The 24,699-nt window shown below is 46.3% G+C and overlaps 1 protein-coding gene across 3 annotated transcripts in view; it reads left to right on the top strand.

The window, feature by feature from the left end:
- The first annotated feature begins 5,224 nt into the window (after nt 1-5,224).
- Nucleotides 5,225-24,699, top strand: part of LOC105183040 (alpha-crystallin A chain) — a 33,412-nt gene continuing 13,937 nt past the window's right edge. Inside the window, exons 1-3 of one of the 3 annotated variants that reach the window (XM_011140889.3) lie at nt 5,225-5,659; nt 19,530-19,646; nt 21,432-21,624. In XM_011140889.3, the coding sequence (XP_011139191.1) occupies nt 5,472-5,659; nt 19,530-19,646; nt 21,432-21,624 (498 nt within the window). In that variant the 5' untranslated portion in view covers nt 5,225-5,471. Of the gene's footprint in view, nt 5,660-9,061; nt 9,182-19,529; nt 19,647-21,431; nt 21,625-24,699 lie in introns of those variants that run through there. The other 2 variants (XM_011140891.3, XM_011140890.3) reach the window with 2 other exon arrangements.

Genomic DNA, 24,699 nt, shown 5'->3' with positions numbered 1-24,699 from the left:
TCGTATGAGATAATCGAGAAAAAGGAGAACCGCAAGGAGGAGCGCATGCATACGCTTGCGTGACGCTCTCGACACTCTGCGGTTCTCGTTTTTCTCCATTGGAGATCCTTGATCAATAATATCCGTCGTTGCGCAAACTCTTTCCCCAGGAGGAACCTCCTTGCAGCAGCTGTAGCTCGTCCTACAGCTTCGCCTTCTTATCGGACGTGATGACGCGGAGGTCGCTTTGATTCAGGCTTACCTACGGAGGTTACTTTTCAAAATTACCGCGTTTTACCGTTGTTTGTTTCGAGAAATAACCTGTCGCTGTTATCGTTACAATTTCCGTTACTCTTCCCGGCCTCTCCATTTTTCTCCTTTCTCTTATTAGGTGTTCCGGTTAGTTTTCAGGGTCTAATATAGATAGCTATAGCTAGAAATCTACTAGAGACTATTTTGAAAGTCGGTACACCATTTTAAAGCTTGGACATTTCTACAAATAATTTGACACATGGCATTCGTGAACATAACCACACTTTTTGCGCGATTGAAAATGAAACGTGATAAAGAGCATTTTCGACATTTATTGCTTTATTGTTTCGATTCGAAGAAAACGGCTGCTGAAGCCCACCGATTCATCTCAGAAACTTATTCTGACTTTTCTCCATCGGTTGCAAAACATGCGAGTACTGGTAATCGGTGATGATTTCCGCGTGGTGATTTTGACTTGAAAGACAAAGAACGTCCAGGTCAATCAAAAAAGTTTGAAGATGCCGAATTGCAGGCATTATTGGGTGAAAACTCAGCTCAAACACTTCAAGAACTACAGCTGAAGCGTTAAACGTTGGTTCAAATCAACCGTTTCAAATCGTTTACACGCAATGCGGAAGATTCAAAAACAAGGCAAATGAGTTCCATATGCATTGTCTGAAGTGGCCATTCAAAATCGTTTAACCATTTGCACTTCATTGCTTTCTCGTCACAAAAAGAAGCAATTCTTGTATCAAATTATAACTGGAGATGAAAAATGGAAATGGATTTACTATGATAATCCTAAGCGTAAAAAAACGTGGATAAGTCCAGACCAACCATCGACATCGACTCCAAAACGCAACATCCACGGAAGTAAGGTTTTATTGTGCATTTGCTGGAACATAAAAGGCGTCGTGTTTTATGAGTTGTCACAACCGAATCAAACAGCCACTGCTGTGCGTTATCAACAACGATTAATCGATTTGAATGATGCTTTAAACCATAAACGTCCAGTAATAGCTTAAAGAAAACGCAAAGTAATTTTGTTGCACGACAATGCTCGATCGCATGTTGCAAAAACAATGAAGGATACATTATCGACACTTCAATGAGAGGTCCTACCACACGTCGCGTATTCACCAGATTGTGCTCCGTCTGATTACCACTTATTTCGATCTATGCAGCATAGTCTTGATGACCAGCACTTGAAATCATATGAAGAAATACAAAAACGGCTCGATGAGTGGATCGCTTCGAAGGACGAACACTTCTTTTATCGCGGAATTCATTCGTTGGCCGAAAAGTGGGAAAAAGTTATAGCTAGCGATGGAAAATATTTTGAATGAAATATAATTTAACGTCTCTCAAAGATAAACGTGTTTCTTTTGCAAATTAACCGGAACACCTGATACATGCGTTCTACATTTTCCAGGTAACAATTACAGACGTTACAAGTAACACGTTGCTCTCCAAGCCCGCTTTGAGTACACTGGAAATTGGACTTTGCGGAAATTTCGCGAAACCTCTCATTCTCTTTCGCAGCATCGCGACATTGATGTGATTTTTTATTAGCAAAAAGAAAGATGACGGTTCTCATATCGTATCGCGTTCCTTATCCACGTGCGATGTGACGTCAGTCAATGACATCGCGACGCGTTAACCTCAAGCCCCATTCGCATTCGCTCGCGATGCGAGCTTGTTACGCGATCAACGACGATCTTCAGGTCTGTTCGACAGTAATCGTTCACCATTTCCACGCACACTGGAAAGCAAAACAGTTTCGACAGTTTTTTTTTTTTTTCTAGTGACATGGGTAATCCGTGTAGTTGTGACTTTGAGTATCACTGCTTAACCAAACTGCACAAAATAAAAAATCACAGGTCTCTCTCTCTCTCTCTCTCTCTCTTGCGCGAGTGATTCTCAAATTCACAACTACACGGATTATCCATGTCACTAGAAAAAAAAAAACTGTCGAAACTGTTTTGCTTTCCAGTGTGCATGGCAATGATGAACGATTAATGTCAAACAGACCTGAAGATCGTCGTTGACCGCGTAACAAGCTCGCATCGCGAGCAAATGCGAGCTTGAGGTTAACGCGCCGCGATGTCATTGACTGACGTCGCATCGCACGTAGATAAGGAACGTGATACGATATGAGAACTGTCATCCTTCTTTTCGCTAACAAAAAATCACATCAACGTCGCGATGCTGCGAAAGAGAATGAGAGATTTCGCGAAAATTTCCGCAAAGAGATATATCCGAACGGGACGAGACAGCGGGATCGGATTCCTGCACGAGTATGGGAACGGTCGATCTAAAAGCAATTATGCACGGCGAACGCTATCTTCGATCCATATTAGGAACCGTTGTGGACGCTTTTTATCGATCTCGTCGCGAAACCCCCACGAGGATGACGTCACGCGCCCGTCACATGCCTCCGCACGGTAGACGTCGGCTGCCGTGGAGTTTGGACGTCTCGGAGACGAGTGAGAGAGAGAGAGGGAGGAAGTTGAGTATTTTGTACTGAATCTCGTCGCGCGTCGACCGAATGCTTCGACATTGACACACTTTGACGGCAGTCTGGACGATCTCGTCGCTCAAAAGAGACACGTGTTTCATTCTTTTCCAGGCATTTTATAACGTAACGGCGCACGTTGCAGGATGTGCTTCCGCTTTCTCTCTTTCTCTCTCTCCCTCTCTCTTTCTCTCTCTCTCTCTCTCTCTCTCTCTCTCTCTCTCTCTCTCTCTAGCACGATCTCGAGTTCATTTCCTTCCAGCCAGGGCCAGGTTTAGGACTATCGAACGCATCTGTCGTTCGATTCACTCGAGCTCGACGTGATGAGACTTTTCGCCGGTGCTCGCACGTGATTCACGTGGCGTATCCTCCGTGGAGAGGCGAGTGTCAGGACTACACGCGTGCGAGGGACAAGGAGGCGTTGTGACGTGTCGCTCCATTCAGCCGAGCGCCTCTCGTGACGACGCGAAGCGTCGAAATAGCGTCGACGTCATTCTCGCCACTCTCGTTCTCGATACCGTAAAAGAGTTCTCTTTCTCGCACTGCCTCTTCCTCTCTGTCGCGTGACGACGTAAACATTCTTTTAACGTGCTCCCGACACGTCCCGAGGCTACTGCCAATTTTTCACGGACGCAACGGAGGAACCGACGATCACGTTCTCGCACGTCTGTTGACATTACGAGATATAATTGGCTCGCGTGATCGCGGCTCTCGTAATTGATCGCGAGTCTCATTCGTCCGACAGAAAAATTGCGGAACAATGTTGCTCAACTGAAGACGGATGTCGTACTTGACGACCACGGCGCGTCCGATCCGTTGGTGAAGTCGCTTTGACTTCATGCAACGAGATCTCAATTTAACCAGATAAGGACCAGACGAAAACTGCTAGCTTTTAACGTTCGTTAAAAAATTAAAAGCTTCGATTGCTCAAAAAGAAAAAGTCGAAATGATCGAGAATAATCGGCCGATTAGAGATCTCCCACGGGTATTTTTCTGCTTCTACCGAATCGCCGTCTGCTCGCCAGATAACAGAAAGTCAGTGACACGAGCCGATGATCTTCATTCCCGCACGATGAAGATTCTCACAACGTCGGCCCTCGCAAAAAAGTTCCTCTAAATTCCATTTAACGTTAATTAAAGTCCTTTTGAGGGGACAGAGAGATCGTCTCCCGTCTGCCTCTCGATCTTCCGTTGAGCGCGTTATTGACTTCCACGAGACCTTTCAATCGACGTACGAGCCTAATTAATCAATCAGTACCGTAAAAATCGTATTACCCGTCATTGTAACTCGTTAAAGGTCTTACGTCATCTCGGACCCTTTTATTCGCGGCCGAACGCGAGCGCGACGCGCAACACAATGCGTAATCCGCCTTGAAAGAGCGTCGTGCGAGTTTTCTCCGAGAAAAAAAGAATTATGGGAGAGCTATGCTGCACAAAACCAGCTTCTTAATCCTGAAATACGACAATCGACTCGCGCGAGCTTGTGTGTGCCGCCGACGACTACATTTTTCCCCACGTGCCATCGAACATGCTATTTTCGTCTTTCCTTTCAAACGCGCGATTGCGAATAATTGCGGTCGAGGATCGCGCGCGCATTGGAATTTACGAGATTGCTCCTTCGCGGGGGTCGTACATAAGGAAACGATCGCGCGAGTTTATTAGTCATGTTCGCTCTTTCTCTCTCTCTCTCTCTCTCTCTCTCTCTCTCTCTCTCTCTCTCTCTCTCTCTCTCCCTCTCGCGCGCGCCGGCAACGATGATTCGTTTTGTGTGACGTTCCGACAGCGCGTTTCGCCCACGCGCAATCTTTATATGAACAAATTCTAAGAGACAGTTCCCATTTTCGCGCGATGCGTTACTTGCACGAAAATAGATTGCGAGCGGAACGTTCTAGAAAACCGATGCATTTTCACCCTGAGAAAAATCTTCGCGACAATAGGACGAGCGTCTCGGTCTTTCCGAATTCTAATACGAACAGTTCGGCTTACGCGGGATACTCGAGCCAACAGTTTCTTGCTTAACGCGGCTCGATTATTAGTCGTTATAACATAATTCTCAGCTCGAGCAGTCTCAGTCTCGAGTGCGCTAAGAATTTGCGCGTTTCCCTCTCATCGAATGAGGGAAATGGAATTACGGCAAATTCCCGCCGACGTAGCGGCGCCCGTAAATGGCGAAGTGGACGCGACGCGCTTATCTTTCTCTCTCTCTTTTCTCGTCCCTTTTTCACCTCTATGCGACACCACAGTTTTCCTCATTTCGCCCGCCTATTAATTTCTCGCTAACGACATTGCCGCTTTCGGCGATCGACGCGCGTCTTAGCCGTCGTCGGGTCGCCGTCGTCGTTCGTCCGGGGAACGTGTGTCAAACCTCGCGACGGTCGCTCCGCTCCGCGACGACCGCGTGCGCGGCCCACGAAGTTCGCCGAGCGCGGCCGAACTCCCACGAGCGGCTCCGCCGGCGTCGGTAGCTATTTAAACGGCAGCCGGCAAGCGGCGTTCATTCCTTAGGCGAGACTCGGAGCGAAGCACGTGCGTAGCGTTCAATACCGAAGTTATCATTCGCGATCGAATCGTGTACGACGAAGAGACGCGGGTACACCTCGTTGAGTGGTTGAGTGACAAGGGAGGAAAGAAAGAGAGAGAGAGAGAGAGAGAGGAGAGGAGAGAGAGAGAGAGAGAGAGAGAGAGATTCGTACACACACTCGAGTGCACACACGCGGGCGGAAACATGGCCGACAGTGGTATCAAGCGCAACATTCCGATCAAGCTCGGTGACTTCAGCGTGATCGACACCGAGTTTTCCAACATACGCGAGCGCTTCGACGCCGAGATGAGAAAGATGGAGGACGAGATGTCGCGGTTCCGCAGCGAGCTGATGAACCGCGAGAGCAACAATTTCTTCAAGAGCACCACCAGGTACGTGAGAGCGGCCAGTTCTCTCTCGCGAAACGAGAATCTCTGAAACTCGAGATCCCCCAAACGCGACGCCGGTGGTGTTCGCTGTCCTTTTTCTTTTGTTTTTTTTTTCATCTCTCTGTGCTTCTCACGTTTTCTCTCGCGTGCTTCTCCGGGACAGATTTCCGTACGCGCGGCGTAGTCGCTCGCGCTCAGTCGGCCAACATATTCGGCAGAGCGATGTTGATATCGCAGGATTTAGGACTTGTTTGACACTGATACCCCCGGGTGTGTTACGGCATGCTTACGTGACCGGCGACACAGGTACCGGTATATCGTGCGTACGCGTACCGAGACACCCGCTGACCTTCGCTAAATCGTAAACAACGTATGTGTGGCACCTTGAATACGTCGCGCGACATCGGATATAGATTGACGAAACTCGCCGCAAGTCGCAACACAACCGAGACCGAGACACACACACACACACACACACACACACAGGTAGCATCGAGAGTGATATTTTTCAAGTTGAAAAACGCGACGACAGCAGACGCGAGAGAAGATCAGAGAGCACTGGAGAGAGTGAATCTTGTATTTCGATATATTCCTACGTTTCAGTTTGGTCGGTCGCAGCGCGCCGCTTTTACTCGCTATTTACTCTCGTCACGTTTAAGAACTCTGATTCCTTTCCAATTAATAACTACGTTTACACGGCAAGGTCAATTCGGATTAGTAACAACCGTAGTTAGTGAATTCTTTGATACGATTCGGTATATTCTGGTTAGATCTAAAAATATATTCTAATCGGATTCGAGATTGCGCTAACTACGGTAGTTACTAAGTCGAAGTTAGAAACCGTGTAAACGTAGTCATTGAAGTTACTCGCGATTTATAAACTGCGCCATGTATCTACTTATACACCTTAAAATTATTAAAACACAATCTTCCACTCGATGAGAGAAGTCTTTCGCGCACATCGGAGGCGGACGTCCCTCGACCGTCCTTTACGCTTCAAGTATCGACTCGACGGTTGAGCCGGGAGAGATCACTTTTCGCCGATCGATCGTACGCGTTCTCATTTGCGCGTGAAATACAGAAGATAGCAATTGTATCATGTCATAGACATCGCCTTCTATCAAGCAACACACATGATGAATTTATAGCGTGGTCGCCGTTGCTGAAAATCGCAAGCGCCGCCTCAGCGTCGCGAAAAGCAACGGCGAGAGCAAAGTCGGCCGCCGCTTGCTTGCCAATCGAGATCTCCGCATCGATACTCCGCCGTTTCGCGCATTTCGTCGTGTCTCTCGTATCTGCTATTTATAGAGATTCCGTCACTGCATTCACGGGCCTCCCTGCCCCCTCCCGCCCGTCGGGCGCGCGAACGAAGCCACGGGATAATCCCGGGGCGCGCGCGCGCGCGCGCGCGTATGTGTGCGTCGGAAATTTGCATGCGCATACGGAACGCGGCCGGCCGGACCTCGTCTGTTAATTCTTCTCGTGGCGAAAGTGTCGGTCTCGTGCACGACCGCGAGAGAATCAGCCGACACGACGCTGCGCGCGCTCGATCGATTCGCGCGCGAGACTCGCGCGCCGATTGACGCCGCCCTTTGATCCGCCGTTCTTGTCGGGGGCGGCATTCTTTTCTCACGCGTGCGGCGACGGTTCCACGCTCGTGCAGGCCGTTGACGGATCGACTGAATCGGGAACGCGCGATGAATCGCGCGCGTGCGAACTGCGCTCAACTCGGTCGCGTGATGACGGCATTCGCCGAGTCCGCGCATTTGAAATAATGCATTTGTGCGCGGTGTCGCACTCGCGGAATTAAAAGCCACGGCTGTCTGTTACGCAATTACCGCCCGGACGCGTCTCGTTGGGCGCACCACGAGTGCGGTTTCCGCGGCGCGCACAAAGTCGCGCTTACTGAACGCTTCCTCCGCCATGTCGCAAAGCGGCTTGTTTGAAAGCACAATGGGAAAGACGCGTGCGCGGGAGAGAAAGACAGAGACAGAGAGAAGTAAATCGCGTCGGCGGGACTCTCCTTTTTCGCCTCTGCCTCGCGTTAACCCTTTGAGGAATGTATTTTTCAGAAAATCCGAATCACATGAAAATTTATATACGGGAGTTTCTGGGGTCGCTGATGACGAATCCGTTATCATATTTTCGAAATTCAAGATGGCGGCTCCAGGATGGCGAACGCAAATATGAAAAATCGCGATAATTTCGGTGACAATGAGTTTTGGACCTCGGATTCGTAATTAGTGACCTTGAAAGCTAACCAAAGTACAATTTCAGCTAATCGTATAAAATTTTATGATCCGCCATCTTGGAAAACAAATTTTAGAATTTGGACCTCAGATTCGTAATCGGCGAGCTCCAAAACTAACCGGAGTACAATTTTAGCTAATTTTATATACATTCTATGATCCGCCATCATCCGGAATCAGCCATCTTGGAAAGTGAATTTTAGAATGTGGACCTCAGATTCGTAATCAACGACCTCAAAAACTAAGCAGAGTACAATTTTAGCTAATTGAATAAAAATTCTATGATCCGCCATCTTGGAAAATTAATTTTGGAATTTGGACCTCAAATTCGTAATCAGCGACTCCAGAAAACCGCAAATCTTGATTTTCAGAAATTTCACTCTTTTTTGCAAAAAATTCACTGATAGTTCGTGGAAAAGGATTTTTTCTGTAAAAATGTGTATTTTTCACACTTTGTCCATTTATAATAAATGGACAACTTATGCAAAACACTTTTCAACCTTTCATGTGTGTTTCCGTATCATATAAGAAGCTAAAAAGCGCAATAAACCCGACAAGAATCCCTCAGATATGAAATATTTCATGAAAATGTGAGAATAAATAGGTGGTAAGTATTACCTACCACTATGCCTCAAAGAGTTAATTCATTGAACTCGACGGACACGCGCGTCTACGCACGACGAGGCGCGGCGTATCTCACTCGGATCAAATCATGAGAAAACAAAAGACCGTATCTCTTGCTCGGCCGAAAGAGAAACTCGTCGCTCCTTCTTCTGTGCCGCCTTCTCTCAGAATTGCATCATCGCCGCGCCGCCGGAGTTGCTAATTATGCAGATCGCGGTCGCACGTTGCGCGTTCTGCGAGAAACCGACAAGTCTCTTCGACAGCTGCTACGCTTCCACGGTGCGCGATGAGGAGTGCAGTTTTACGGTGCATTACGTCAAGGCGGCCTTGACACTGGCGCGCGCGCGCGCGCGCGAGATCGCGATCGCGAACGATCCCTCCCACCAGCGGCTCCGTCGGGATCAAGTAATCAATCGGGCCGCAGGAAAGGTGAGGAGAGCTCGCGGGGTCCTACGGGCGATTTTACGCAGTAATTTTTGCGACATCGCGGCTACTGCAGCGCGCGCGCTCGCTCGCTCGTTCGCTCGCTCGCTCGCTCGCCGATAGTGTCGATTCGCCCACAGCCGGCCGAGCATCGCGCCAGGCGCCCGTCCGCGATGATCCTGGACGAAGATCTCTATCCACCCAGGCACAAAACGGTGATCAAATGTCGGTACGTTGCGAATGCCGCCGCCGTGATCGATCGCGTGCCGGGCCGCGCTCACGCGATCGCCTCGGCGATACGAGGCCCGCGTTATCAGCCACGCGACTAATCCAATTATTCATTTGCGCGAGCCGTCGTCCCATCGAGCGGCCGCGAGCGACACGTTTAATTAGAAACGCGTTTCTCAATCGCTTAACTCGATAGACCGACTTGAACCGGAGATTTAATCGACCGCGGCCTCTCTTCGATCGACGGCTCGGTGTCATGCGAGAGAGAGAGAGAGAGAGAGAGGGAGGGAGAGAGGATTGATTTACTCGTCACAATGCATGCGACGAGCGAAGCCGAACTCGACGAATTCCTTCTCGCGTCTCAGGAGTTTCCTCGCGGGCGCGAGCGCGAGCGCGCTCGGAAGCGAGCGGCGCTGCGACGCGGAAACGGCGTCCATCGGTCGTCTATAAATACGCGTTATGCCAGGCAGGTGCTCGATATCGATCGAATGTTCTCGATGGATCGCCACGCTCGGGCGCGTGGGAGGTGAGTATGGACCATTACGAAGCCCGAAAGCCGTCACGCGCTCCTCCTGACGTAACGCTCGCGTTCAGGGACGGTTACCGCAAATAGACAAGTGTGCGCGGTCCATCACGCCGAGTGGCGAGCCTTCGACGCGAGCATTCTTCAGCACGTAGTTGTCCGCTACGTCGTCGGGGCCGTCTAATATAGAGGAAGATGTACGGCTGTTGACTGCCGAAGGCAGCCCGTCTTCTCCGCGCGGCAACGAGCCGCGTCAAGGTTTCGCGATCGTCCCCGCCGCGCCGTATTATTATCATTGTGTCGCTGCCTTGCGCGCACGTGTGATAAACGCGAGTTATCCTGACGAATCTGGCCGAATCGACGGCTCTCGTCTTTCGACGTGAATTCTTCCAGCTCGCGGCGACGAAAAGTACTCAGGCTTCTGAGAATATAATTCGATATTCGCTCTGATTTATTTGTCATACGTTTGATTCACTCGCACCTTTATCGAGGATGTTCGGCCTAGCCAGCTAACTTGATTCACGCAAAGGCGTTTGTCGCGAGAACCATCAGACCCATTTGATTCTATTGGTGATTTCTAGGCTAAATTTCCTAATAATTCTGCTCAATCCTACGATCTAGAGACACGCACCTAAAAAAAAGTAATTTCAGAACAAACGGAATTATCTAATCTAGAGGATTTTATTCTTATATATGGCCTTAAAAAGATTCCTCTAAGATTAAGAAAAAAATATTATAAACACATTATTCTTAAATGTTGTATGTATAATGCAAATATTATTGATTTTGATACAAATTTCCTCTTATACACAGATTATTTAAACTTTTTGTAAAAGGATTATTATTTACTTTTACTGTACTTTATTCTTACTGGTTACACCGGTTAATTTGAAAAAATTGTTATAATGTACGTATATTTCGAAGAGTAATACATACGTATACAGATGTATTTCTGGCTCCAGTTCTATAATAAGTAGGCACGAGTGAAATAAGATCATTATAACAAACAAATTTCCAGTCAATTTTGTTATGGATTTCATAGCTACAAAGATGTTCATCATAATCAATTGTATGGAACATAGCCAAAGGAAAGAATATATTATTCAATTTCTTGCAGTAGATTATAATACTATATTTGACCAAATATGGGTAAATTACATTCTTCGTTACATGTCACATACAACACACATACTTTTTTTAAAAAGCATTCCAAATATTTTGACCCGTGAGTTATTTTTTCGTTCATGTCTGGAAGCAGAGCATGACTGAACAAAAGAAGTCGACATTCAAACCAACATATTCCTCTTCATATAAGAGAAGAGTTAATCGATATAAGAGGAAATCCTCTTGAAATAATAGGAAAACAAAATAATATCTAATACATTTTTTATGAATGGTTCACTTTAATCGCTTTATCCTTTTTCTGTAAAAAGCTTCGCTTACGAAGAATACGAGACTGTGTGTGAAAAATCACTTAACAAATAGAATACTTTTTTTTAGTGCAGGACTAAATTTCCCAATAACACTGCTCGATCCTACGATCCAGAAAGACGGATCAACATTTGCCCCGTCCAATATCCAAGACCCATTTGCAAACTTTCTAGAGCTGGCCACTTCGATGAACGGTTCAGCTACGATATTCTCGCGCGTGCAGAACCCCAGTCGATAAACAGCTTCGAGGTATCTCGATGGCTGAGATCTCTTGGCTTGTCGCTTCCGTTTTAAACACGCTGCCGGAAGATAGTTTTACTCGCGGGCTCGACCTCGCGAAGACGTTCTCGCACAGTCAGATGTGCGCGCGGTCAGGTAGACCTTCCTACGGCGCGTCTCAACTCGAGCAGCAACAGGAAATTGCCTCTTATAGGCAGAGCTTAGCTCGTTACGCGACTTTGGCGAACTATGCTGAACTTTACGCTCGAACTTTGGCGGATAACTGACATGCTGTCTGGCAGTCACGGCCTTTCGCGATCGAAGGCTCCGCGAGCAGCGCTGCCGCGATACGAGTTAAAAGAAGATTAAAGGGTGATTTACACGATGCTGCTTTTCGACTCGCTTTGAGCAAGCTTCTTAAGTCGCCAGCGAATTCGCTGGTGAAAACTTCTTCCAGACGCTCGATTTTTATGCGCTAGCGTCTAAAGTTTGGAAAACGCGCAGCGTCTATTAGCCGCTATGGCAAAGTTGAACATGTCCAATTTTTACCGCTCGCGTCAAACGAATAGCCGGGCGACGGTATGCGGCATTGGATCCTCCAATGCCAATTCTTTGAAAAGATTATTTGATGCTCCATGAGCATCAAATTGATCTATCTGTCCACTTACGTGTACCCATATTCTTTTTTTTTTTATTTTGTTACTGAGTCATGAATTTCTGCTTGAAGAGCTCGTGCACAAAGCACGACAGCAGCTTGAACCAACAGTCATTCCTTGACGCCATGATCCTTTTAACTGACCGTTTCAGCAAAATTCTCCTTAAAATGCTAGCGACTAAACGCTGTTCATCAGCATCGTGTAAATGTTCCAACGCTAACGGCTTTGTCAGCTAGAAATTCGCTCTAGGAAAGTGAGAAGCTGGCGACAAAAGAAGCCAGCGTCAAGCGTCAAAAGTAGCATCAAAGTGTAAATCACCCTTAAGGGGACTGGAGCGTCAGATTACTGAAAAATCGTGCTTGTTTTTGATAATGATTTTGTGACGAACTGAATAAATGTGCAAGAATGAACATTTTACATATATTTATATAACGTATGAAGAGTAGAAAAATTTTGTTTTTAAACAAATACTCATATAAATATACGTCCGCTTAAATTTTAAACGCGTTTTTCTCGAAAATTTATTGTTCAACTTTTTGCAGTGATTTCTCCGAAACTGAGCTTCGTATCGGTTTGAAATTTTAAAACAATAATATGTTCATATGGCTCTCAGGTGAACCATGGATAACTCCGTCAAAATATTTCATTTCGGGATATTAATTTTTTTATTGTAAAAGAACTTAAAAATTTGAATTTTTTCCTAATAATAGCTGCCATTTTGTTAATTTTGTTCGATTTTTTTTTGTAGTGGTTCACCGGATAATGATAAGCCTCCTCAAGATTTCTAGCTAAAATTCGTTCTGATCGGACCACCGAGAGCCGAGATATTACTCGACGAAAACAATAACTAACTATAATAAAAAAAGGAGAATATATTTCAGCTATATATATCGTATATTTATACGAGTATTTGTTAATAAACAAAACTTTTCTACTCTTCATATGTTGTATAACTATACCTAAAATTCTCATTCTTGCACATTTATTCAGTTCGTCACAAAACATTATCAAAAATAAGCACGATTTTTCAGCAATTTGACCCTCCAGTTTCCTTAACCGGCTTTCGCGCGCCTTCGTGACGCGCGCGCGTGCGTTTTTGTTCCGGAGCGCAACTCACCGTCTTCCTCTTGCACAATTTCGACAAGGTACTCTCGTGCGCGCTGGGTCGTCGCGCGATTCGCTGACCCCAGCCGTGGATATCACGTAACGGCCACGTCCCGTGCGCCGGAAAATGCGCACGTAACGCTGCGATTATCTCGTTCGATACTGTTAATCAGAGAAATCTCATTTGCTCCTCGCGATACGGACGATCGTTGCTTTCTACTTTGTCGTTTTTGTCGCTCGTGAGAGTCGCGCGATATCTCGAACGGTAGAGAAGGTGGTATTATGGCCCTCTCCGTTCACATTTTCTGCAATAACTTTGTCAATAATCAGTGTTTTGAAGTGAGAACCGAATGATTGCATTTCTCACAGTGTTGTTTAATCGATTAGACTTACTTTATATAATGTTTATTGCTTAGAATATTATAAAATGTGGCAATACAGTACAATGAGTCGGCGAGAAAATGGGGTGGTATAATGTGGCCTCCCACTAAAACTAATACAAAAAATTGATTTTGCTTAAAGTAACACAAAGTGTTCAGTTACGAAATTATAATATATATTCAAATTAAACTTAATCTTAGAAAGGGAATGATAATGAATATAACTGGCGAACTTTTAATGTGGATATCGACTTACTTGGTAGAAAATACAGTCTGTCAGAAAAAGATAGCAGTGTAATGGCGAACGTAATTCCAATAGTGGACTACAGATTAGAATCGACTTACCGAATAATTACTTTGGTACAAAAACTTCGAGAAAGAGACAGTATTTAGCACTCTTGGGGGGGGGGGAGGGCCACGTTAGCAAAATGTCATGCTAACTTTACATAACTTGAAAGTTATATAGCCGAATAAAATGTCAAGCAACAAAAAAAATACCCCATTCTATAAAAATCAAAATACTAATCCAACAAATACTCCAACCGTATATACTCGTATATTCGTGTGATGATACGCTCAAGCTTAAAAATAATGGAGAAACATGTTTAATTAAATGCTAGAATGTACCTTGAAAAACATTTCGAAATGCGCTAGCTATTGTGTATTGATATATTTGCATCACTGCGCTAACGGTGACTTACCAAACAAATGATTCCATAATTAATAACTGGAATTCGCTACCTAATAACGAAGATATTGAGAGTGGCTATAATACCTGCAAGAACTCTAATACCACCTTCTCCTGTAACAATTACCGGTGAGGCTAAGTTCTGATCGAGTCTTGGCATGCGTCAGGCCGAGACTCAGTAGTCTTTCTAGTCGTTTTGCGTCTCATTATGACTCGGTATTCCCGGTTAAACCGTCATTTTGACAGCTCGACATACCAAATTATATTCAGTCACGATGAGAAAGACGATCGGAAAGATCTCTAGAAAATTTCGGCCTAGTAAGCGTCGAAGGCAGATCGACCGGCAGAGAATAGCCGTAATACGCGATGCAATTAGGATTTTGTAATTGTACGTGCTCGTGAAGAGCTGTCACGGTAATAGATTTCTGACTTGACACATTGCTTTCGCTTATTCGAGCAATCAATAAATAACGGGGGCCGATAAAGCGCGCTGTTAGAAAATCCCAATAATCTCTTTATCGTATCGCATGTTAAAATTCGGTTGCAGCCCCGTCATTAGAAGAGACGGAGGTTTTCGCGTCTGTCGTACTAATTTTCTAGAAATATATCCACCACTTTGCACGCGCGCTCGACAGACGGTCGTTTCATCTGTCGTTTCCGCGGCGAAATCGGCGAGCAACGCACGCGCGAATATCTTGATTAAGCATAACACGCCGACCGTCGAGTTGTTAATGCATGACGGAATTCCCTTGATATTTTTTTCGTGCTCAGTTCTCGTGTATGTTCTCTCCGGCTGTGCGTTACGTCCCATCGTGTTAGATACGGAAACCAGCTGCTTACATAATCGTTCCGTTCGTATCGAGGAATGACAATTGTTGTTTGTTGGCTTACGTCAACGCGTTATGTAAATACATTGACTATTTTCCATCTGCATTTACAAATCTGATAATCTTTCGACAAAGTTAAGGTAAACGTCCCAATGGCCGGACACGTGTTCCAGGCATATTCGACCACTTTGAAAAAAAAAATATTTACTATTTATTTTAACAATAATGAATGAAAGTAATAATTATTGTAAAAAAAACTCCGACATTTGACGATTAATTGGAAAAAAATTGCCCAATTTGATAATTTTGTGTTAAAATAAAAATTAATTAGATAAGTGTGCACCTATAGTTTGGCAAAATAATGGTCAATCGTTAATAAATTCATTAAGAGACAGCATCTATATTTATATTATTTTCCGTTAGCACATACTGATTTTCTAATTGCGGTCAGACACTGGGACAAATATATCCGAGCATTATAAATATTTCATAATAGATATATATATATATATATATATATATGTGTTGGTTTAAATCATTTTTCTCTACTTAAGGGAATCTTAAGTTTTTGAATAAATGCAAATATTTATATCAAAACTATTTTTAATATTATATATTGTATTCTTTGTGACGACCTACGCTTAAATGTCCGATTGGGACATTTACCTTATACTGAAAAGCTGGCCGCCGAGGTGTTTCTTTTACCGTATGTTAGAAACCGAGGAGGAAAATTCTACATTCGGTCGCCGAGAAAATTCGCAACGCACAGGCCTCGAAGTCGTGATGAATTTCTCAATCATTTCACGACCCTGTGACTCACCTCTCACAATAGAGACGACGAACAATCAATGAAATCGCAAGTGCGCGCATGTATACAATCGTCAGCTGGCGCGAGTTGTAAGGCAACGCAACGGCAACCGAGTTAGAAATCTCCGCTCCGTCGTGACTCGCGTTTGGCGTTTGGCCTTTCCAACCCGGCGACGACGCCGCCGGTTCTGCAAGATCCTGCTCGCTATGGTTGACCTCCCTCGATTTCACGAGGCTGGATCCGACCTTTCTCTTGTCTGGCATAATTGTTCTGCCGCATTCTGCCATTCATTCCCACACGGTTGTCCCGCGCGCTTTTATACTTTAACCGGTCTCGCGTCAGCGGCGGGCGCTTCGAAATATTTCAAACATTTCTCCTCACTCCAAAGCTTCCATCGCGATCCGACAGACCTACTCAGAAAAAAAAGAGAAACAGAAAAGAATCGCGCAATTGCATCTCTCCTGCGATAGATCCGCCGGGGCCTCGCGTGATCGCCGATGGAAACGTCTCTCCGTCGCGTCGTCCGTTCTTCCGACGAAGACACGCGGCGGCGCGCGGCGCGCTTCTTCTCGGTGAAGAAATAAGAGAAATAAAACGCGGAAAACAGTCGTTACGACTATTAAACATGTTACATCGCGTGACGGGATACAGTGACATTTTGTTCTTGGAATCGTTTCCACTGTGACAGAATTTATTCGGCCGACCCCCTCGTAAATGTCGTCGTGCGCGACGTCGTCACGATTCCTTCCGAGAGCGATATCCTTCGAGCTGCGTTCCGTCGTCCATAAAAGACCAGTCGTGGCTTGCCCAGGAACAGGAAAGGAAAAGTAAAGAGACGTCTCGACGGTGAGACGCCTGAGCTGCTTGTTGCGAGCTTGTGAACAATTTGGCAGGTTACATTAAAAGATATAAACACACGAGTATATAAACGGCGTATCGCAAAGAGGAAAGAAACAGCAAAAAACGTAACGATCCGTCAACGAGCGCTCAGTGTCGGTCATAATTAGCGTGAGGCACTCGCGCGAAACTCACCCGAATCACTCGAGCAACCGCAAATAGGACTGGCGGCTGACAGAGCGGCGGAATCGCGAAGGGAAGCAACTTCCGCGAAGAGCGAGTCGAGGTAACGCGGACGATAAAACGTGACTCGCGGAATCCACCGTTCGTCCTCACTGGCGAGCACGGCCGCGCGACGGCGTAATTATGTACTATTTTAGCATCCTCCGTGGGGCGGCGGGTCGACGACCTCTCCTCCCCGAAGACCGAGGCGAGACTTCCGGTTATCAGTTATCGTCGGCTCGTTATTTCGCGCGCTCAAGCCGCGAGACTCGGGCAGCCTCGTTCTTATCTCTGCGTGCGGATAAGCGCGCTTACGATCGATCGGTCACGAGGCCTCCTGCCCGGGCCGGGGGCCGTCAACAAGTTTAACGTCGATTATCAGCATCGGTAATTAGCGTAGCGACTGCGATCTGCGGAGAAAGGTCACCCAGATAAAGCGCAGGTGCTCATCCGACAGCTCTGGCGCGGCCTGATTTTTTTCACGAGTTGGGAGGATCCATCATGGAACTCGTACTTATTACACACACAAGCACATACACACACAAACACACACACACACACACACGTTGGTCGCTTTGTTAGTCTTTTCATTTGTACGAATAACTTGTACGTGAAGCTTTTACGATTTATTTGCTGCGTGTGTTGACGTGTGTCGATTGTATTACCGCTTTTTGTATATCGTTTCCGTTTGAAGCGAATTTGCTGTAAGCCGCGAGGATGCCGCGCGCGCGGCATCCTCGCGCGACAATCGCCAACGAGTGCTGTTTACCGCAACGCGTGTGTACGCGAGACGAGACTTATACCGAATGAGCGTTTAACGCTTATAATTTATCTTACAGTTTATATCTTTGTTTTTACAAATTTATTAATTTCGCTGTCCCCTCTGCCCTCCTCGAATTATACGCGAAGTGTTGCGAACGCAGGTGCGTGATAATGAACGATAAATCTTGCAGTGTTCCCTCGGAAGATCACATTCGCAGCGTTTCATAACATAGCCGAACTACAAGTTGCGATGCTCCAAGTAAGAGTACAAGTACACACCCAAAAAAAAAGTAATTTCAGATCAAGCAGAATCATTTGAATTTTAGAGAATTTTATTCTCATATATGGCCTCAAGAGGATTCCTCTAAGATTAAGAGGAAAATATTATAAACACATTATTCTTAAAGTTAGAAGGATTATATGTTATATATATAATGCAAATCTTATTAATTTTAATATAAATTTCTTCTTATAGACGGATTATTGAGTCTTTTTTCAACAGGATTATTATTTATTCTTACTGGTTATATTAGTTAATTTGAAAAAAATATAATGTATAGCGAAAAGTAATATATATATATATATATATGTGTGTGTGTGTGTGTACTTCTGGCTTCAGTTCTACAATAAGTAATAAAATAAAATCATAACAATTTCCAATCAGTTTTGTTATGGACTTCATAGCTACAAAGATGTTCATCATAACCAATTATATAAAACATAGTTAAAAGAAAGAATATATTATTCAACTTCTTGCAATAGATTATAAACTGTATTTGACCAAATATGGGTAAATTATTTTCGTTACGGCAACACGTATACCTTTTTTAAAAAGCGTTCCAGATATTCTGACCTATGAGCGTATGGTTATTTTTTCGTTCATGTCTGGAGGTAGAGCATGACTGAACAAAAGAAGCCGACATTCAAATCAACATATTCCTCTTCATATAAGAGGAACGTTAATTGATACAAATCCTTTTGAAATAAGAGGAATATAGTTAGAATAATACCTAATAAATTTTAGATGAATGGTTTACTTTAATTGCTTTATCGAAAGAGGAATCCTTTTTCTGCGAAAAGCTTCGCTTAGAATCTGAGATTATGAGAAAAATCACTTTACAAATAGAATACTTTTTTCGGGTATATAATTTCCAGCGAGTTTCGAAAAGAGGGCAGAGATTCGGATTAGGCGATGATACCTCGCTTGGAGCGTCGCTCACTCGCTCGCTCGCTCGCTCATCGTTTCTTGGCGCGACTCGTATTTACTGTCTTTCAAGATCAAGCATGTTTAATATTAACTCGTCGCTATAACGTGCAACTTGACAGAACTTGAAGAGCGCACCGTATTTCTCTAGCAGAGCTAGCTCTCGACTCTGGAAAAATACTGGAAAAGCTATGGAAAATATAAAACGGATCGCAAAAAGGGCATCAATCGCAACTTGATCGAGCGAACCCCGAGCAGTTATTCGTCAGTCGGACAATCGGGTTGCAAGTTCGGACAATCCTTCGCGCGGTCATGGTTGGTCGAATCCAATTAGAGTCATCCGTCGGCGAGAGCATTTCTCGACGAAAAGCGGGAACGGCGAGAAGGAGTTGTTTGTCGTTAATGCGAAGTCGGGCGGCTCAAAAGAGATCCGGCTGACGAGTGACTGGTCGTCGCTGGTGAAACCCCAGCCCGAGGAGCTGAGATTGATCCCGCGAGTCGTCGCGCCGCCAAGAAGCTGAAGCGAGTTTAGCGCGCGGGCGAGAGCGTGAACGCGGACGCGTTGAAAAGTCCGGACGACTCTATAAGCGCCAAAGTTAACCGACAATAATAACAACAACAACCCCTCTTCCTGCGCTCGACTACCGATTGGCTCTCTGCATTGGCACGTCGCTGACTAACTATGAAGTCGGCATCACACGAGCACCAGCGAGCACCGCACGTCGACGACCTCGAAGACCGAAGGTTGGGACAAGGTCGACCCTGCAGCACCGCCAAAGCGGTCCGCGTTCGACAGCTTCAAAAGGTGACGCTATCGTAGAGAAAAATAAAGAAACGAAAAAAAAAAGAAATACAAGCAAACGAAAAAAAAAAACAAGATCGACCGAGAGTAGAAAAGCAGTAGAGGACGACCACGAGTCGATCGATGTTTTGACGGCGACAAGATCGATAGGATCGGCGAATGTCGTCATCGCGGGGGGGAGAAAGGGAAGCGCACACACCTCCCTCCCCCGATCTTGTGACGTTCGCTGTTTCGCAAAGGCTTGCTGAAGAACCAAGTAGCTGATCCGACGCTTCGTGCCGAAGTAGCGCTTAGTGAACTTTATGTAGTCCGACGTTTCTTTTTCTTTTTTTTTTCCCCCTCCCCGGAAGCCGGAATGTTCGTCCCTCACTGTGTCGTTTTCTTCGTCGAGTTCGTCGTGGCTTCAACCCTTCGTAGGATGAGCTTCGGGAGAGCGAGCTTGCTCAGCCGAGGGCCGGTTATTTCGACGCTAATGACTCGACGGTACCCGCTAAATTGATCCGTCGAATTGATAAGATAACAAGCGAGCGTGTTTGAAGTTAGCGTTTAGCGTGATGCAACACTTTCTCCTTCTACGAAGGGTCGAGCGGGGGGTTGAGAGTGGTCGTATCTGCGTCCATGCGAGTGCAACGAACGGACGAATGTAACGAATGTCTCTTGCACGTCTCTTGTGACCTCGCACTCGTCGGAAACGACGATCACCGCTGCTCCTTCTCGACACAGTCCATACTTTATGTTCCTCACGACACTTCGCGCACTCTCCCAGATCCCCTCGAGCGAAATCTCACTCGGCCAGCGCGGTGTGACGACAGTCGAGCTTCACTGAGACTTGGGTTCTCTTTTTCTGGCTCATTCCGTGAATTCTCTTCGGCCCGTCGCGTCGGGGCCGCGAACTTAAAGAGCGTGTTCCGTTGTGCTGCGAAACGGATTCACCGCAAAGTCGGATTGGCAAATTTTCTCTTGCGTAGATTCGGAGTCTACACTGAAAGCTCTCGAGTCAGCCAAATTTGAGTGAGCATCCGCTGCGTACCGCTGCGCGCGGTTCCCCCGTGTTTGCTTTTCACCGTTGCTTCCACCGAGTGAAATTTCACACCGCGGAATTCGAGGAGCAGATCGGTGCAGATGCGTGCAGCGGTCGAGCGGTCGAGTAACATCTTTAACAACCCTGCTCGAGTTAACGCCGGGAAGGCCAAGGTGCGCAGCGCCGAAATTCTAATCGCCGGCTAAAATGTTGTCGCAGACACGTGCAGCCGCGGTATTTCGCGGCACTACGGCACTACGGGCTGCGATTGTGCGCTTTCTCGCTGCTTCTAGTCTGTGTCATTGTGCCGTCGCAGTCTCGTGTTTCCAACGGCGCGATGTTTCCGGCCGGCGCCGGAGAAAATACACGCGGCTTGGACTCTCGGAGAGACGCGCCGCCGCGGCCTTCTCGGTGTTAACACTGAGTTAACACTTAGTGCACGATTTTCCATCGATGTCGGTCTGTGCGCGTGTATTCACAATTTTTGCTGTCCGTCGCATTGTGCTCACCGTATAGGTAAGGCTTGAGTGTCGCACTTTGCGTAGCGTAGCGTAGCGTAGCGTAGCGTAGCGTAGCCGACAGGTTTCACGTTTATCGTCACAGCTCACAACGTTGCCGCTCATCACACCGTTGATCAGTGTGTATAGCTCGACGTCTCTCATTATGTCTCTCGCCGACACCTCATTGCGACACCTTATCGTGCTATAACTACGCCATAACGAGCGACTGCCGTCCGCGGTGACCCAAGTTTTATTTTCGATTTACAGCACCACCACGCAACAGACCACTCAGAACAGCAGTTCCCTGAGTCCTCAGCATGACGCTCATACTTGGCTGGACGGCCTCAACAGCCCCCTCATTCAAGACGAGGGTGACAGCAAGATGCTGAAGCTTCGCTTCGACGTTTCGCAGTACACGCCCGAGGAGATCGTCGTCAAGACCGTGGACAACAAACTGCTGGTGAGTAGTTTGCCGCGTCCCTAAGCGGCTAAAGCTGCTTTAATCTCGACTCCAGCAGCCAAAGAGTGCCTCGTCGTCGGGCTGTCTGTAGTTTAGGGGCTGGCTGAAAGCTCTTCAGTTTTATTGGGTTGTTCAGAAAGTAATTTCGGTTTTCCGCGTGAAAGTGAAAGACGATATTTTTAATAGAAAGAAAAGTCTTATTCTGTTAAATATTGACCATTTTGTTCGAATACTTTTTGCCATCTTTGAGGTAACAACGTGATTCCACGCTCGTAGAACTTCTGGTCCTTATTGGCAAAAAACTGAATCAAGTGATCTTTGACACCTTCGTTTGAATCGAAATTTTTACCATCCAAAGAATTTCGTGACCGAAACAAGTGACAATCGGATGGTGCCAGATCGGGTGAATATGGTGGATGCAAATCCCATCCAAGCGCTAACAGTTTCTGGCGAGTCATTAAACTTGTATGAGGTCTGGTGTTGTTATGATGAAACACAACACCTTTTCTGTTCGCCAATTCTGGTCTCTTCTGCTCGATGGAATCATTCAATTTGTCCAACTGATGACAATACACATTCGAATCGATCGTTTGACAGCAGCTTAAAAAAACTACTCCTTTCCAATCCACCAAACAGAGAGCATCACCTTCCTTTGATGGACAAAGCTTTTAACTGGTTTTTTTTATGTGCTTTTAACTGGTCTGCCACGTCTGCCACGTCCATGATCTTTTGCGTTTAACATTGTTGTACACAATCCATTTTTCATCTCCAGTTATGAGTCGCTTCAGAAATGGATCGTTTTCTTCGCGTTTCAACAGCAAATCGCGGGTAATAACGCGACGAATCTGATCTCTTTCTTTGAGAACGTATGGAACCCAAATATCGAGCTTCGAAACGAAACCAAGTTGTTTCAAATGCTCATGCATGGTCGAATTCGATAAATGCAATCTTTCAGCAATTTCACGTGTTGTTAAATGACGATTTGCGCCCACCAATGCCTTTATTTGGTCTTCATCAGCCTCAACTAGCCTTTCAGAACGTGTTGCATCTTTGAGGTCGAAATTCCCAGAACGAAATTTCGAAAACCAATGTTGACACTGGCGTTCAGTCAACACATTCTCTCCATACACGGCACACAATCGCTTTCTTGCTTGCGCTGCATTTTTGCCTTTACGGTAATAAAAAAGCAAAATGTGACGAAAATGCTCACGTTGGTCTTCCATTTTTGATGCGACGCCAAACAAAAGCAACTTGACAGATTCCAAGACAACTTTTTTTCAAACGAAGCTTGAAATGTGCGTTGTAAAAATGTAAAATGATTTTCTGCTTTAGAATGAGATTAACTGCCCAAAAAGGCAACTAACAACATCTATCTGAAAAAAAAACCGAAATTACTTTCCGAACAACCCAACACATGGACTTTGCGTCTCAGCGAAGCTTGAAAATTATTATCTCACTCGTAAATAGGACTTTTCAGATAATTATTCTCCAGCTTTTTATTACTGAAATTGCGTCTCTTTTTCGTTATTGCATTATTGCATTATTGTATTGCGTTGCATTCTGAGGCAGCGACTAATGATCACCTTTGGACGAAGATAATCATCTTCCGAAATTCGACAGTTGCGCAGTATAAGCAAAAGAAGTTTGGTAGCAACAAAAATCTCAGGTATAAGTAAAATAAAACATAAAGATGTCTGTCTGTGAGACGATGTCTGCTCGCCCGCGCGTTTCTCTCGCGCGATGATTGATTAACTCGCGCCATAATGATTTATTCAGAGCACCAGCGAGCCTTTCAATTTATCGGCTCGCCCGACGAGTTCTCCTCGATGAGTCTCGCGAGCGCAGAAAACGCGCGCATACTCGGCAACCCGAAATTATTACGCTTGACTCATCATCGCGCGCGATACGTCGGGACGGTCTCTTGCGTAACTTGGCAAGATGCAAATCTGGCTCAGCTTTTTGCGCAATTGGCGAGCGCTAGCGCGGCACAAAGTTGCCCGTCACGCCGTAATACGCCGCCGCGCCGTAACGGCGAATTCGCCAATTGCTTACGTCGAAGTCGCGCGAAGCTCCTCACGAATTCACTGACTCACGATTTTCCGTCGATCTTCTCTCGCGAGTCTGCACGCATCTTTCATGCACGTCCTCCATGCTCTCGCATCGAGCAGCAAGCTCAAAGCTCGAGCGGACGCCCGAGTCAGGCGTGAAGATATTATCGTGAGCCGTGGTACTCCGGCGTGGAGAAATTTGCATTTGAGATACCAGAGAGCCAGCGGGGAGCATACAGGAAACGCTCGCGACGAGAAATGCACGGCGCTCCGCAACGGGGCTCGCGAATCTTCAGCAGCTATGTGGAACGTCGTAATTGCTGCCGCGCGCGCGCGCGCGTTGTCACTTCCTGTCGGAAGCCGGCCTCGCCGCGGGTACATTGACCGAATTTCGGCGCAGTCGCGATGGAAAGATCTCGCGGCTTGGCTCGATCACGCTTGGCCCTTCATCGCGGGAACGCGCGCGTATTTTTATCTCACCTTGGAGAAACAGAGGCGCAGCCCGTACGGGCCGCGCGAATAGATCCGCCGAATTTATGAAAAGTCGACACGCGTCGGCCACGCGGCTCTCCATTATGAAAACTTGAAGCTTTTCACGCGAGGCGTTCGAGCCAGAATTCCTCGGGGAGCTTCTACGCTCGTGCTCGAGCTCCTTCTCTAACGCACGCTCGCGCCGACTCGGACGGAAATAACCGGCGCCGAAAATAAGTTCACGCCAGCCGTCATACCAGCCGACCGGAATAATGTTCGGCCATTGTGAACGGGAGCTGCAGGGCCGACGCGATTACGCTCGTGAATTACGCGGAGGACGCGCGACAGTCTCGCGTAATCGCGAATCGCGAGTTCGGAATTCAATTGGGAAATTAGACACGCAGGAGGCCGCCACCTCGCGCGTACGCTTTTGCGCGCCTCGTGGATTCGCGCGGTCTTTCTCTTTCGGGCTCTCGATCAAGGTAAAAGTACCGAATTACGCCACTTTAAGCAGAGACTAATTTTTGAGAGTTTACTTTTAAACAAGTAAAGTGGC

Source organism: Harpegnathos saltator, unplaced genomic scaffold (genome assembly GCF_003227715.2).
Source record: "Harpegnathos saltator strain DR-91 unplaced genomic scaffold, Hsal_v8.6 scaffold248, whole genome shotgun sequence".
Lineage (NCBI taxonomy): Eukaryota > Metazoa > Arthropoda > Insecta > Hymenoptera > Formicidae > Harpegnathos > Harpegnathos saltator.
Note: the sequence above shows the minus strand (reverse complement) of the source record. Positions and strands in the feature narration are given on the sequence as shown.